Here is a 17,747-nt window from a genome sequence, read left to right as displayed (position 1 = left end):
TTAAATATAAATGTTTAATAGAATACATACTTGAGAAAATAAGCAATGCCAAACTTCCAAATGGATTTACTGATTGCAGTTCTGCATGAAAATCCCACAAAACTTAATTGAAGGTAAATTTTTAAATATTTTTTATTCGCAGGAGATATATCTACATATCTTGTGGCATAATGCAGATCTGGGTTAATTGAAGAAATAGTGTGAGGAGCTGGAAAAATAAATGTAATCATACTTGTTGAGTTTCAATATTTCAAAATGTAATATTTAAAATATTTCGATTTATAATGCTCTTGGATTGTAGAGATGTTAGTGACCAAATGTATGTTAGACAAATTTGTGGGCTTATCGTGAAAAAAGCGCGAAATAAAACTATTTGTTTTTAGAAGGTGTTTCTCCCAACTCTTATTAATTTGCAATTTAATTTCTTTGTTTTCCTAAATACCTATACATGCATTAAGTAATGAAACTATAATTAAATAATTATTTTATTTATTTATTAATAAATATTAAACGTGTGATGTAGTGTATGTTGTAGGTTAACTTACAAGTTTCTAATTTTCGCCATCTTATAACTACGATAAAAAACCCCAACTATGATATTTATATGACAATCATGTTTTATGTACTTATGACAAGAAAAACTTTGTTTGTTTTTGGTAAGATTTTTCGTTTATATCTTTTCTTTATTTTCTTCGTTTTAACATTTTGTGGTATACATACTTTTAATAGTTACAAAAAATATTTTCTCAAAAAAGAGCGTTAAATTTTTGTTCTATTATAGAGTCCTTTTTTCGATACAAAAGCTTAATACATTCTTTGAGTTTTACCTCTCTTGAAGTTTAAGACATAATTTCATCTGGTTATCCTTTTGGTAGTAGCCAACAATTCTAATCACAAAAAGCTATTGGCTATTTGTATGGGGTAAAATTTATTAAAGTCTACTATTTCTGAAATAATGAATTTTAATCTTTCACTATTTATCTAAGGCAACTTTGAACTTGAACAACAGCAAAAAGCTCTTTTGTATATAAAAATATACCTTCATCACTTATCCTTAGATCTTAATATTATTATACAAAGGCAGTAAAATAACTATAGATAAATAATGCATTTTATAGCTCAATTATCTTCACAAACTCTAAAGTATATTATAGAGAAAATTTGGCTGAAAATTATCATATACTATAAATAATAAAGTGCCAAATCTTACTTATTTTTTTCTCTCATTTTAACTATTTTTATATATTTTCTTTTGCTTAAACTTTAACGTATTGTATTTAGTGTAATATTTCATCAAACACTAATGTAATTCTGATACAAGTTCTATTTGTGGTATAACAAACTGTTGCAACTCAGCACAACCAGTAAATATATACCTTAAAACGTGTTGCTATTCAGGACAACTAGTGAACATTTACCTTAACAGTCTTTGATGGATTGTTGACTTTTAATCGCGTGAATGTAAAAAGCACAGCGTGAAGTTTGATGAAAATGACATATAAGGGGATTCACTTCATAAAAAAGGAGTAAGATTATGTGCATCACATGTATGAAGCTTGTATGATGAATATCGGAATCGTATGTCTATCTTGCTTGGCAAAATTGACAGGGATCTGACAGACAGTTGTTGACATTGACTGATAGAACATAATTTGTCATTGCCATACCATTTGAGTTTGATTTCCATTTCAATAAATGCAAGCATTGGTTGAGTTTGCTATTTGTTTTAAGGATATTATTTTAATTCATGATTTTTTTTAAAATTTTTAAATGGTTCTAAGAAACATAGTAATAAAAGATTTTTTTAATTTCCTTCAGATCCCATTACAAGAAAAACATGGAGAGCGATATGCAATGTAAATTTTATTAAGACTTTGAGCTATAGAATTTCTTCTGATCAGTTCTCTCCACAAATTTTAATAATGCTGATACTGCTGGTTTTACACTACAATACATATTCATTTAAACATTTATTTTGTCTTTTTTTTACATGAATCATTTAGTAATTTAATTTATAAGGTTTGCACTGCCTATTTTTTTATTTTATTTCATGCTCCCATCATACCACTTCCTGTGATCACTGAGACGAGACATACTACAATATATATATATATATATATATATACAGGGTGTTTCACTTTTTTGTAGCAGGACTTTAACAGTATTTAGAAAAATTAATTTTAAGGTAGGTTTCTCACATAAATATTGATCGTCAAACTTTTTGTTTCTGAGATACAGGGCGTCAAAGTTTCCCAAAAAAAAATGTTTTTATTTTTTAATATCCGAACTATCTAAGATATTGAAATCAAAATTGGTATAAACAATTCTGGGATGAAGGGTCATAATCGTAAATAATGTCATGTTTCTACGTTGGCCAGTGGCGGAGATATGACTAATTAATAATGTTAATGTGACTAAAAAAGTAGCACGCCACTGGATTAAGTCGATTAAACGATCATTTCTAAATAGTGCATTTAATTGTAAACAAAAATGCCCTCTTGATATTTTTTCGTATCTGACTCCGTTTTCTCCTCAAATTGGGTTGTAAAAATCACTTAAGATTTGAAGATAAATTTATTTCAACCGTCTAATAAATCGCAACATAGAACAATACCACAAATACTTATAACTTATTTATAACAAACAACAGATTACAAGAACACAACAAACAATTAACAAATTTAAAGAAGGTGTTCGAAATGTGAACCATTTTCTGCAATACATAATTCATATCGACGAATAACCGAACGTGAAATGTTATTTAAAAATGGTACTATTTCATTACAAGCAATCCTAATTCTATTTATAAGGTCATCCCTTGTTGGAACAGGTGTCGCATACACTCTTTCTTTTAAAAATCCCCATACTGAAAAGTCTAAGGGGTTTAAGTCTGGGGATCGTGGAGGCCACGCTACTGGCCCTCCACGACCCATCCACCTTTCTGGATAATAGGTACCCAACCAGTTTCGCACAATTCTCCCATAATGCGCAGGACAACCGTCAAGCTGGAACCAACTCCGTCTCCTTAAATTTTAAGGAATATCTTCCCACATATTCGCATGCTCCCGTTCTAAAAATTCCAAGAAGGCTGCAGCATTTAGCCGTGGTGGCAAAAAATATGGTCCAAAAATTAACAACATTAACACTAAATTCATGCTGGAAGTTTCTTGGTCGAATTCCATGTGGATTTTCATGCGCCCAAATGTGCTGATTATGGAAATTGACCACTCCACGCCGAGTGAAGCACGATTCATCGCTCCACAACACGTTATTTAAAAAACCTGGAGTATTATTAGCTGCATTAAGAATCCAACGACAAAATGCAGTTCTTTGTTCTTCATCTCCTGGTTGTAATCCCTGAACAGGCTGCAAATGATAAGGACGTCTATGATCCCGTCTTAACACTCGGTAAACACGGGAAGCTGAAATTCCTAAACCAGCGGAAACTCTTCTAATACTTGTTGTAGGATCTCTGTTGAACTCACGCAAAATTTGTTGCCTATTTCTCTCTATTCGAAAATTTACATTATTTTCATTTCCTCGTACATTGCCTAAACCATTCTCAATAATTTGTCGATGGACTCTTACAAATATAGAAGGATGTGGATGACTTCTAATCGGATATCTGCGCATACATTCCCGGGCTGCTTCTGCAAGTTTCCATTTGGAACCCCATAAATAAAGTGGATATCCGCTAACTCTTGATTTGAAAACATAAATGGCATTTTGACACAAAAACGATAAGAAGAAATAAACAAATAACACTTTTTGAGAACGCAATTGCAATTTGACACGATAATACTAATATGACATTTACATTTTATGACACTGTTTTTATTTCATGGCACACTATTCAAATTATTAAAATAAATTAATATAAATAACATTTCACGTTCGGTTATTCGTCGATGTGAATTATGTATTGCAGAAAATGGTTCACATTTCGAACACCTTCTTTAAATTTGTTAATTGTTTGTTGTGTTCTTGTAATCTGTTGTTTGTTATAAATAAGTTATAAGTATTTGTGGTATTGTTCTATGTTGCGATTTATTAGACGGTTGAAATAAATTTATCTTCAAATCTTAAGTGATTTTTACAACCCAATTTGAGGAGAAAACGGAGTCAGATACGAAAAAATATTAAGAGGGCATTTTTGTTTACAATTAAATGCACTACTTAGAAATGATCGTTTAATCGACTTAATCCAGTGGCGTGCTACTTTTTTAGTCACATTACCATTATTAATTAGTCATATCTCCGCCACTGGCCAACGTAGAAACATGACATTATTTACGATTATGACCCTTCATCCTAGAATTGTTTATACCAATTTTGATTTCAATATCTTTGATAGTTCGGATATTAAAAAATAAAAACTTTTTTGACATATACAACACCTAATCAAAAAGGCAGTTTTCTCTATGAGTAACCTTTTTGATTAGGCGTTTGCTTTAGATATTATGATTAAATGATCAGATTAAATGGAATTTGAATTCCCGCCATAATTTGGCCACGCCTTTCTACCATTTTAATTGGTCCAATTAGGCACGTCAAACTGTCAAGTTGTGTATTATCAAATAAAGTATTCATAACACCGGGCACTATCTATTATTTTCCAAAGGCTATAGAGTGAACCAAGCAAATGTGAACAGTCAAATCCCTCATAAAAATCAAGAGGGTCTTTAATCAGAGTAGTAACGCGCTGCGGTATGTTGGAACAGGCTAACTCCAACAAAACTAAGTATAAATACTAAAAAGGCAGTGTACATGATCTATACTCAAAAAAGAAAAAGGAATATAGAGCCAGAAACTAAACTGAATAATATCCCGTTGGAAAGACTAAATGATTACAAATACTTAGGTTTAATAATTATTACTTGTCAATTAAATTGGCAAACATACAAATAGTGTCATCAGTAAAATATTTTTTTTTTATAGGTGCGATAAAAAAATTTTGACATCAACTAAATTTAACAGCTATATAATAGTTTTATTGAACCACAATATCTCAATCAATCAAGCTGCCTCATGCACTCAATATATGTTGGCGACTATATGTAAGAATTGATTTCTGTCTCTTGTTATGCTGACAAGCTCTTCTATCTATAATGATCATTGTCTAATGTTCTTTGTCCGCGACAGCTGTTTTTTCCCAATTCTCTATCTCCCTTCTATCTTTTCCTCCAGAATCAGTTGCAGCAATTTGGTATATCTGTCGTGTATGAACACATGACCAAGGTAAGCTGTCTTTAATACTTAAAACAATTCTTTGTTCTTATGAAGTCTTCTCAATATTTTTTCATTTGTTACTCTGTCGGTACAAGATACTCTCAGTATTATTTCATTATCGTTATTGATCATGTTTGCCTTCATAGTCGAAGATTAATATTGCATACCATTTACCTTCACTCTTATTTCTTGATCTTCAAAAGTTTCCATAAATATGGCCTCGGAGTATAGATTAAAAAGCAGAAGAGATGAGACGAATCCTTGTCTGCTTTCCCTACGTAGATATGTCATTATCTTCAAAAGTAATATATTGCGTTGTAATTGCCAATAAAAGTTTGTCTCAGAATCTGCATGAGTTTTTAATGCGATTAAATATATTATCGTAATCTACGAAGCTTAGAAACATGTCCATGTTAACATTTCGCCAGTTTTCTATTGGAACTCGAAGTTCGAAAAGTGCCTCACGCGTCTCCATACTCGACTTCCAACTGATTGGGGTTGATATTTCTCTCACACTTCTCTTTTTCTGTGTATTGTGTTGAGAAATATTTTTAAGGAGTGGTTCATCAGGCTTATTAGTCTTTGCATTTTCGGGTATTTTTTTCTTAGATAGAAGTATGAAAATGGACTTCAACCAGCTTTGGGAGAAGTGCCTGTAAGTAATACGGCGATGTTTTTCTCATCAATCAGTTTTACGATCTTCGCCGGTATTGTGGCTTAATGATTTTTTGCTTCCATTGAAGATTTCTTATTTCTTCCTTTAGTATTGGTGGTCCGGATAAAGGTTTGTATGGTTATCTGTTAGTTTTTTACCAAAATCGTCACCTAATAACTCCATAATGTATTCCTTCCATAGTCATTTCTTATCCTTTTCCTCTATTATGAACTTGCTTGTGTCATCTGTAAGTATTGTTATAGATAAGTATTTCTGTGCTTCTCTCGTGTATTATGGGTCTGTTGTAGATATTCAGTACTCTCGCATTCTTCTCCCAGTTATTTTCTTTTGGGCCTTCTAATTTCGAATCTTATCAGTGAGCTCAATCTTTTATATTCGCCGTGATTAGTTTTCTTGTATTGTCTATATTCGTTTCTTATTTGTAAAATTTTGTCAGTCATTTATTGTCGATTTCTCGGTCGCGACCCCTGTTAAGGAATTCTTAATCGTTTTTCATAATTCTGTTTCATCTCATTGTTCCTTATTCAATTCGTTCCTGAGATCCGATCTAGTATTCTTTTCTTGTAGTCTAAAGGTATCCGGTTTTTCACGTTCATCTTATTTAAGGGTATCTTCAGTTTCAATCTTATCGACAAAAGACAATGATTGGATGGCACATCTGCACCTAAATAAGTTAGTGCCTTTGTATGACTTGTGCTAAATCTCTTGTTGACTAGAATAAGAATTGATCTAGTTACGAGTAATGTTTTCAAGACATGGCGCTCTCCATGTGTGCAGTCTTCTACAGTCAAGTAGAGCCATGTATTTGTGATTTTCAACTGTTCTTCCTGACACTCTTTTTTCAACTCTTCTTTCTGACCTGTATTAGTCTATCTTCTCTGTTATTTCTTTCTCTTAGTCTCCAAGGGCCAGCAATTCCTTAGAGTATTTTTCCCCTTCCCTCTTTAGCATTGAAATCTCCCAGAATAATGTTCACCATGATGACCATACCATATTTTAGTTTCTTTTTTAATGTCCTCGTAAAATCAATTACATCTACGATACCTAATTTCATGTTAGATTAATACAAGGGTGTATCTATTCGAAAACTATAAAGACTCCAAAAAGCAAAAGCTGTAAGGCAATAGAGAGTATCTTCTCAATGAATACACGAGCATGAACTAAAACAATTTAGAAAATGTGTGATTTACAAGATTAAAAAACATCAAAATGCTTGTACAAGTAAAACCTATATAAAATAAAATATAACGCTAAGAAAAATTATGTTCATTCTATATTCTCATAATAGAAGTCTTGAAGTGTTTAATTTATTTCCTAGGACTGCTAATTGGCGATTAAAGACTAAATAAAACATAAATATATCTATATAGGTACAAAATATTATTGTTGTAATCTTAATAAAATGTATTTAGTCTTTATTAGGTTTAGAATGAAAAAATAACTATTTTAAAATCTTACAAAAACCGTTGTTAAAAAAAATGCGTGTTAATATACATTTAGTCATATCAGAAATAGTTAAACATATTTACACAGTGAAGTTATTTGTGAGACTTATTTAATCTACCTGAAGCAAATGAAGGAAGCTTATGCTTTCGTCCAACATAAAATAAAAGGCACTTCTTATACTTATTTATCTATCTGCCAGTTACAAGTTAGTTAAATAATTTATTTGAAAAAATTAGAAAAAAACCGTAGATAATTTAATTTTTAATCATGACGCAATGTACTTATCAAATATTTTAAATAGATAATAAGCCTAAAAAATATAAACCGTTAATTAAAAGTATTACATTTTGTTTTTCTTAAATAGGAAATATAGTCAAGATTATCTTATAAGTAATTAATTTATAAAGATTTTTTTAACCCCTATGATTAAACACTTATCCGCTTCATATTCAATTATTTTTCGCTTAAAGGCTAAAAAACTTAATTATTATAAGGCGGAACTAAATTAAAATTCCGCTCAGAGATTTCGCGTGGCAAAATTGATAAATGATAGTTTAATATTCTCACACTTTAAAAAGTTTCGTCACGTTGTATATTCTACTCATGAATAGTTGTAATTGCATTAGCTAATAAGGAAGTAAAGGCGCCGGATATTTTATGATTATTTTTTGCATATAGGTTATTAATTTTACTTTTTGTTATAAAAAAATATAGATTAGTATCTTTTCATTGGGATTTAAAAATATTTGATTATGCCGATAGTTTATTATTTAGCAATAGGAATCCATTTAAATTACAAATTCGAAATTTGCATAGCTTTATTTAGGGATATGTATATTTGTGTAGTTCGCCTTAATTAAAATAAACATTTGGATGTTTAAGCCTACATTCGTATATTTAAATTAAATATTCATTTACTCATGTATTTTATATGTGTCTTCAGAGCCATTTATAAAAGCAATATTTATTATTAATAATCCCAATATTTATTAATGCGAAAACGTTTAACTGCACAACATTAGCATATGAAATAATAAAAAACCATATAAAAGCCTGCAACCAGAAATTTATGTATTTTAAAGTAGATTTATTAGATAGATAGTTTGCTCTCCTTCTTCTTCTTTGTGTTTGCCCTTAACTGGACTTGCAATAATCCATTTTTATATTTTTTAATATGGAAAGAATGCAATTTTCAATGCATAGTAGTCACGTATCAAAGGATGTAAAGTCAAACTTGTCTAATTTATTACGTTTCTTCCTTTAGTCTTGCAAACTTTAAACTTGTCAAAAATAACCATCTTTCACCTGACGTTAGGTCAATAAATCAATGTCAACCTACCCATATTTTTTTATACAGGATGTTTAAGAAGTATGGGATCAAACTTGTAGGGGTTATTCAGTACAACAGTAGAAAACATTTCAGTATTAGGATCCATGTCCGAAAAATTGTCACTACGGCACTATGGCCCTAAGATGCGTTTAAATTTAGAAAGACGATGAACTACTTAAATAGGATTTAATTTAATTTACCAGCACTTGTGTGTTGTTATCTTTAAAAACGATAACAGTGGAGCAGTTTCTTGGCTCCCTAGGTCACCCGATTTAATGTCGCTAGATTTTTTCCTGTGGGGAAATGTAAAGCTTTTGGTCTACGAAACTCCAGTAGAAACAGAACAAGGCTTAATTGGATGAAATTATAGCAGCATTTGAAATAATTCAAAACAAGGATCAAATTTTTAGTTATTTTAAATTTTAAGTCCGCCGAAATCATGTGCGACGTTTAAATCGGTATATTCAGATTGGAGGATGACATTTTGAACAATTATTATGATAATACATTTACAAAAGGCAAAAATTAAATGCATAAGATCCTAGGGTAAACACCCCAGTAGATGCTAACTTAAGACTTTGAAAATATTTTCTACGGAATTTTAATTTGTCTTAAGACTGAATAGCAAACGGTCCATTGCCGATCAGATTAATTGGTTAATATATAACACACTTCTACTTACTCTTACTTACTTTTACTTACTCTAACACACTTAACAAACTTTTTGGGGCCAGTTAAAACTGTTTTCGGATAATTCTTATAAGTACTTAATTTTTAATCTAATTATATAAGAAAATAGATTCATATAACATTGTTATTAGACAATTTATCGTCTTCTTAAATTTTAAAGAATCTTAGGGCCGTAATAATTATTTATTGTAACTCAAATGTTTTCTACTGTTGCACTGAATAACCCCTACAAGTTTGATCCCATAGTTCTGAAACACCCTGCAGCTTTAAACAGATTTACAAGTTATCATTGATAAAAAAAAATGCAATAGCATCCTTATACGGAAACACACATAATAGTTCTTCCAAATTAATAGATACGATATTACAATTATTAAAAAATATTAATGCGATCCAAGTCAATCCAATCACCTAGATATCGGTGATTTTTGGACTTAATAGTAAGCAGTCCTTAAGATTTTAGAGAGGCGTATTTTTTTAAATTTAAGATAACTAATTATTGACCTGACAATAGTAGTTAGTAGCACGCTCCTTAAAATTTGATGAGAGCGTGTCTTCTTTTTATTTGAAACGACTAATAAACTGGCTATGGCAGTTGATAACTGTTACTTTGGTATTTTAAAATGCCTTCAACCAGCAAGTTTTTGGTTTATCGTACACAAACGAAGGATATTTACTTCAAAGAGTCCAGGAGATAATTCAACATACCCCTTTTAAAAGTCAACAAAAAATTCCGAAACTTCAGAACAGAGTCACAATACACTCAGGTGCAGATATTGGTTCTGAGCATAACTCACTGGTTACTGATATCAAGGTTCAGTTAAAGAAACTACCAAAGAATACGCAAGCTAAAATTGATATAAACGACAATAACAGCAATGAAAACGGCAATAATATATGGAAACTGTTCCACAGCTACCTCAGTAAAATCTTAAACCAACATCTAATTACGAATGTCCGACCCAGAAAACAGAAATAGCTCACTGACGAAATACTATAACTCCTGAAACGAGGAAGAGAACTAAAACATAATATAATGCTATAATTATAGGAATAAACAGAGGGAAAATCCGGTACGCTAAAGAAAAAATGGATGACAGACAGATGCAGAGAAATAGAAGAGTTGAAAAGGAAACACGACATGTTTAACTTGTACAAAAAAGTTTGAGAAGTTGCTGATCTAAATACTAGAAAAACTACTAATATGCAGGTTGATAATACATGCAGACTAATCATCGACAAATATCAAGTTTTTTGAACCCTTAATACATAGCTGAACTATTTGATGATAGCAGAGTAGATCAACCAGACGGATTGCGTGGAAAGTCTAGAAATCCTAAAGTCCGAAGTACTATATAGCATTGACTCTGCAAAATTTAAGGAAGCAACCGAATCAGACAAAGTTCCAGTGGAATTTTCGAAAATGATCTAAGAATACAACATCAGAAATTTAGCTAGAAAAATACCAGAAGACTGGCTGAAGTCCATGTTCATAATATTGCCTAAAAAACAACGTGCAAAGAAATGCTGTAATTACAGGTAAATAAGTTATTTGAGCCACACACTAAGTCTTCCTTAGCATTATTCATAGAAGAATATGCAACAAATGTAAAAGTGACCTGGATGAAAGCCAATTTGGTTTTCGAAACGCTCTTGATACCCGAGAAATAATATTTGCCTTAAATAAACTTCTCTAAAAGCAATCAACGTAAAGACAATTTCATATGCTTTATAGGCTATGAGAAGGCATTCGGCAGGATACAAAATGAAGAGCTTATAGATATATTAAGGAGTACTGGAGTTGATGACAAATATATTTTTAAGAACCTGTATTGGCGACAAAAGGCAGTACTTCAAGTCAATGAAAAACTAACCGACAAATGCCAGATTTGACCTAGCCTGAGGCAGGGGTGTATACTTTTTCCAATGTTGTTTAATTTATATTCTGATAAAATATTTATACCTGACCAGGAGTTAAGATTAATGTCGATCTAACCAATATCATCCGCTAAACCGAAAGCACCGCGGGATGAAACCAGAGATAAAAAGAAACATAAATATCACAAAATTGATGTTTATGGTTTTCAGTCGTCAGCCGTATTCAAATATGTTGATTGTTACATTGCAGATCATCTCAATCCGGATAAAGAAGTAAAGTGCAGAATCGAGTCGGCTCACGCAACCTTTCAAAAAATTAGATCACTCTTCTGCAATAATAATCTAAATTTAAAACTCCGCAAGAGAACGATCAAGTACTACATATGGTTTGGACCTACCGAGATTTGGACCTTAAAAGCAGCAACCAATAATTATCTTGAAGCATTTTAAATGTGGCTACAAAGATGTATGCTCCGAATCACATGGGTCGTTATGCAAACAAATGAACAAGCTCCGTCCGCGAACTACTAACCACAGTTAGATTCCGAAAGCTGTCCTATCTAGGTCACATACTTAGGAATGATCGATACCGTATCCTTCAACTTATAATGAAGGCAAGAAAGAAGGTTGAGAGGAGTCTATAGGTGACAAACCTCGTGGTTAAAGAATCTCAGAGAGTGGACCTGAATTTGGAGTGCAGAACAACTTTTTAGACTCGCTGAAGACAGAGCTCACCTCGCTATTGTGATTGTCAACATCAGGAGGACCTGATACAGTATCTTTACAAGTGTGATCAAGCTGGTTCTTACAAAAAAATACGTGCATACAACCATCTGAACTTTTATATGTGTATAAAATTCTCCCTTTTTATCAGTCTGGTTTTATTTGTGTAACTGCACTATAACCAATAATTGATTATGCCTTTTCTAAGGCGTTTGACACCATAAACTACAAAAAAAATATTTTTCGAAGAGATATATTTTTAATAAATACCCATCTTTGATTTGTTTTCTACCTGAATATGTTAATACAGAAAGAGCCATAAATCAGGATTTAAATAAGTTGAGTAGAGAGTAGTAGAAACTTGATTTAAAAGATTCCACAGTCATTCAGCATGCCTACACGTAATGCGAATAAAAACGACTACAATTACCTTGGAGGATCAATCCTCCAGACTCTGATAATCCTTCCTAGGCAGAAGAGAAGGGCGCTAGGAAGGAATGTCTAGCTGGTGCTTATAAATTAATGTTTTTAAGAAATTATATCTACAATAATGTAAAGTTATCTCGAAGAAATGGTCCATTTTTCATCAAAGAGGCCGGCTTTAACTGAATACAAATAAATTAAACTCCAAGTCACTGGTCTCAAATGTATCTATTACAAGACATATTGGTTCCAATCTCCACACCTAATTCCGGACTTCGTAGATACAGCAGCCTGAGTATTAGCTGCGTTAAACTCATTCAGATTGCACCCACTCCATTCCAAAATGGTGTTGAGGTCGGTATTAATGACTTTCGACGACGCCTATGACACTGGCTGTTAAACGAAGTCATCTGACACTAATGTACTATTATCAGAAACGCTGTAAATTGGAATAAGTCTTTCACAAGGTTGTTGATATATAACAGGAAGAGATGAGATGCATCCCTGAGGGACAGCAGCGTTAATTTGAAACCTCTACGAGGAGTATCCATCAACCACAACCTGAACCAATCGGTTCTTCAGGAAGCTTCCCACCTAAGCAACGAGTGTTGGTGGCAAACCATAAGAAATACTGACGGTCACATTTGTGTCACTAGTGTTATTGTCATATCTAACCAACCAAGTCCAAGTCCAACCAAGTCCAAATAATAGATTATATTTTTCTAAAATGTGGAAAATATACCGGGTCTGGTATTAAATATCCAATTTCAGAACTCAATGATTTGCGGCCGATAACGATCCTTAAAAATGTGGTGAAAATTCCTCCAAAAAATATGTACAATCATTTGAACATTTAAATCTGTATAAGATTCTTTCCTCTTATCAGTCTGGTTTTGTTTTAGTAACTGCACTATATGTTTTCATTAAAATATTTTTCGAAGAGATATATTTCTAATTAATACGCTTTTTTTTGTATCTGAATATATTAATACAAAAAAAGCTATAATTCAGGATTTAAATAAATTAGGTTTTAATTGTTCCACAGCTTCACGTCTACACTTATTGGCGAATAAATTCCAACATTTGTTCTAAACCTTGGAGGAGCAATCTTTACCGATGGTCATAAATCAATAATTTTAAGAAATTATAAACGCAATAACATAATAAAACCCAACGTGTATTCTGCAAAATCAAAAAAGACAAAAATTCTTCTTACAATTGAAATAAATCTAATCCATGTGGCAGAAAGGAACAATATTCAAGTATAACCCATACTTGAATATTGAAATATAACATAAGTTAAAATGGCCTTTGCTCTAGTTTTAATTATGATTTGATATATGAAAAGGGAGCTTAGATGTAGAGAAATTATTTTCCACTTTTTGCCTATTCGAATGGAGTTTAAGACGCTCTTGGTGAAAATAAAAAAGGCATAGTTTCGTGAAAAAAGCACGTCGTAGAAGGTAAACTGGATATTCTGCTTCGTATCTTGTCTATTTTTCTATCCATATGCTATCCATATTACTTGTTCATATTTCTATCATTCAGGAAACTTTAAATAAACATTTTCTAATTCTTTATTCTACGTTACTTGAACTATTTCTTTCTCGTATTTTGAATCGTGGTTTGGTTTGACATTTGGTGTTACAACAATCTTTGATGAGAAATTTTGTTACCAACTTCTGTTTCTCTTTATCAACAGAAGCTAAATCGATTTTTGTTCAACAACTTCTGAATGAGACATATGTAGTTCATGTTCATCGGTATTTAAATGAACGTCATCATCAAACCCATCATTATATTCATCTATTTCAGTAAAATAGTGACTATATACGGCACTTAACTCCTGACCAATACTCACTGTTTATTATTTTGTGATTACAAAGAAACCAACGAAAATTATTACATTGTTGTAATAACGAAAAAGACACGATAGCAATGATAACATTTGTAGATTTACTTTTTCAGCGTTTCTCATTTACTAATCCGAACAACGTACGCAATTAACTACAATAATATTTTCAGTCGAAAAAACATGTCCCTAAATATAGTTATACACCAGTAAACATGCAGGCAAGGAGACAACTGTCGAGAAACTGATAAAAAGAATTGTTTATCGTTTCGATTTTTTTTCGTAAAAACTTGTTTTTGAACATTTCGTAGACCACAGAGAACTTTTGTGAATTTCACGTAACAAAACTCCATGTTTTGTAGAATTCCTTAACCAAGGTGGAAATATGAAAATAACAGTAAAGGTCAGAAAAGTCTAAATTAACACTCTGGTGATCTACTGATACACTTACATTTTTTAAGTAGAATTTTTATTCCGGCTCAAATTGACTGTTCATTCACGCTATTTAATTTACAGTAAGTTATTTTAAAGCATGTCATGATAATCTCTGACTATACGGACATCTGCAAATATCTGCTTAGTTGAGTTTTAACGTCTAAACAAATCGTTATTAAATATTAGAAATGAATTTTGCGAAACTACAGAGAAATTTAATGAAGACCAAAAATTGTATCTTTGGTGCAGTACTCTGGAAAAATTAGAAAAAAATAACTGGTATGAAATTTAACATATCCTAATATAAAATAATTTTGTACTCACCAAATGCCTCATTAACAACTAGGACTAGAAGAACTCCTATGACTAAATGGCAAGTGCGATCCATCTGTAACAGACAAATTAGTCATTAGTATAAATCCGATAAAACACAATTAAAAATCTAATAAATAAATAGCACCAATTAATTTTTCCTACATGCCATATATTTTAGATTATTTTCATTTTCTTGACTGACCATAACAACATTCGAAAGCGATATCTAACACTCCCTTTTGCTTAGATACAATGTCGTTTTGTGAACTTTTTTAGCTCAAGCTTGAATAGAATCTCGTGTATCGTTACGGGCCACGACCAGCGAACATCATGATCTTGCATAAAATAAATCACTTGCGATGTCGGACCTATCGCACCATTATAGTACAATGCATAAATCACTTTAGGTGCAAAGAACCGACAGTTCATCAGCGCGTGTATTTGATGAACTTTCGTGGAAGTGGTAGATCAGATTCTCATCATTCAGATCGAATAATGACACTATTGGAATTTTATTGTCTGCCATTTAAAAAAACGAAAGAATCTTTATCTTGCATCAACTAGGGAACTAAAGGTTTATGGATGATAATATAATATGAAGAGACACTTAAAAATATAAAGAGATTCTGTCAAAAGCCTTTGTTAGGTCCATAAATATAACTACGGTCTCAAAATTTTTGGTGATTTTTAAGATGAGGTGTTTTATGAAATTACTTTTCCTTTTAAAAATGCATGCTGGTTTGATAATGTTATCACTGTTAATCAAAAATTAAGAATCTTTTTTGGATTAGATGATTTTCACCAATAACAGCTTTTTTTAGATTTAAGATAAATATAACTTAATTGGGTTGACCCCAATTACATTTAAAAAATAAAATAAAAAAGGTTTCAGTTGGTTGTATTTAAAACATGATATTTCTTAATATATCCATAATACAAATTTAAAAAAATAATCCAAAATTAAATCAATCATAAACTATAATTAAAATTTTGTTTGTAGCTTTAAAAACACACATCATTGAAAAATGTGACTTTTCGCAAGGCCTTTAAATTATTATAAAATATTTTGTGCAATTTTTCTTAATTGTATGATTCGCATGAATTAAACTCAAATGAACAAACAAGTATTCAATACAATAATTTTATAATGCTCTACCTACCATTTTACTTTTGAAACTCCCATATAATAAATAATTGAACAGTTCGATGTGAAACGTAAAACCAATTACTGGTAATATGCTTTTTGGATTTAACCAAAATTTATAGTGGGCTATTCTATAATGAAATATTTGATGAATTAAATACGATTATAAATAAATTTATTGACACGCCATTTCATAACATATTAAAATTTAAATGATTCCTTTATGGATTTAATATCATATCAATAAAATTGGTTACAATTCCGAAATATTACAGACAATTCAACTACAATATTTATTAATTAAAATATAAAATGTCGCAATACGATTTTAACAATACTATCCTCATCTATAATTTAACCAATTCTGATTAAAGTTTATTTATTAATTTATTTTATTTTTGTGGGTCACTTTGAAACATTCATATATTTTATAGTGTATTTTTGGAATAAATGATTATTAAGTGTTGTTATTTTAATTAAAATCACCAATAGAAAATATTAATTAAACTCTTAAAAACGTCTGTTAACATAAGCAATTATATCGTCGTTTTTTTGGTAGGCTATTGTTATTGCAAATTATATTCTTGCTTTTGTGATTTTAAAAATATAACCGGAGATTAAAATGCACTAAATTGGATTCTTAATAAAAATTCTTGCATTCAGAGCGAAATTACGATGCTGCATAAGTTAAATAGAATTTGAATTTTTATCTGAGCCTAACCAACCTATTCAATAGTTTGGACTTTTGAATATGTTTGGGCTATGCCTTACATCACAGTCTATATAGGCTTCGCTTACATGCTAGATTCTGGAGACTCTAAGTATGAATTAACGAAAACATTTTTAGTATAATTTTTATTATTTTTCTAGGCTTATTTTATTACGATTAAAATTTTAAATCAAAATAATACAGCTCTTTTAACAAGTCTTCTTAACAAAATTTTATTGCCTAAATCTTTTCAACAGATCCCATTAATTAATTTAAAAATGAAATGTAGTTATTACTTATACTGAAAGATGAAATGTAACTCAAGATTTCCTCAAATTGGACAGACGTTATTCTGAAGATGCTCGTTAAGGCAATTAATTCTTTGCCATCTTTGAATTGAACAACAATCTTAATTGGAATAACATTTTTAACAGAAATGCTATATACATTTTTTTTTAAGACCAATATTGTTAGCTAGTTATTTATTATAATTTGTTACTTATTTAGGCTAATAAGGGAAATATACTGAATTGTTGTTAAAATACACTGTTAAGTATCAAAATATAAACGTTTTACAATTTCAGTATAAGTCAAATATCCGTCTAAAACTATTTTAGTCTATCTAATAAAAGAAAAACATTTTATTTTTCTCAAATCATGCAGCTTCACTAAGCTTTATTACGTTGAGAAAACTCCATATATTAAAGCAGCTTTCTAAAGAATTGAATACAGGCATCGGGTTTTTTATTATTACACAAAGCTTTTTATGCGAGATATTACTGTAAAACTTTTGTGATAGCACTTCACATCAAGAAAAGCGATATACTTTTTAAAGAGTTTTTTAAATATATATAGAGTATGTGCATTATATTTTTATAATTTTATTAAGTTTCTATT

General features: G+C 30.8%; 1 protein-coding gene across 4 annotated transcripts in view; it reads right to left on the bottom strand.

Moving 5' to 3' along the window:
• The window catches only part of LOC126733709 (uncharacterized), a 193,617-nt gene that overhangs the window by 40,657 nt on the left and 135,213 nt on the right, over positions 1-17,747 (bottom strand). For all 4 annotated transcript variants that reach the window (XM_050437085.1, XM_050437086.1, XM_050437089.1 and 1 more), the window contains exon 2: positions 15,007-15,070. In XM_050437085.1, coding sequence (XP_050293042.1) covers positions 15,007-15,070 — 64 coding nt within the window. The remainder of the gene's footprint in view (positions 1-15,006; positions 15,071-17,747) is intronic.

This window comes from Anthonomus grandis, chromosome 3 (assembly GCF_022605725.1).
Source record: "Anthonomus grandis grandis chromosome 3, icAntGran1.3, whole genome shotgun sequence".
In the NCBI taxonomy this organism is placed as follows: Eukaryota; Metazoa; Arthropoda; class Insecta; order Coleoptera; family Curculionidae; genus Anthonomus; species Anthonomus grandis.
The sequence above is the reverse complement of the archived record's forward strand: the minus strand, read 5'-3'. Positions and strand labels throughout refer to the sequence as shown.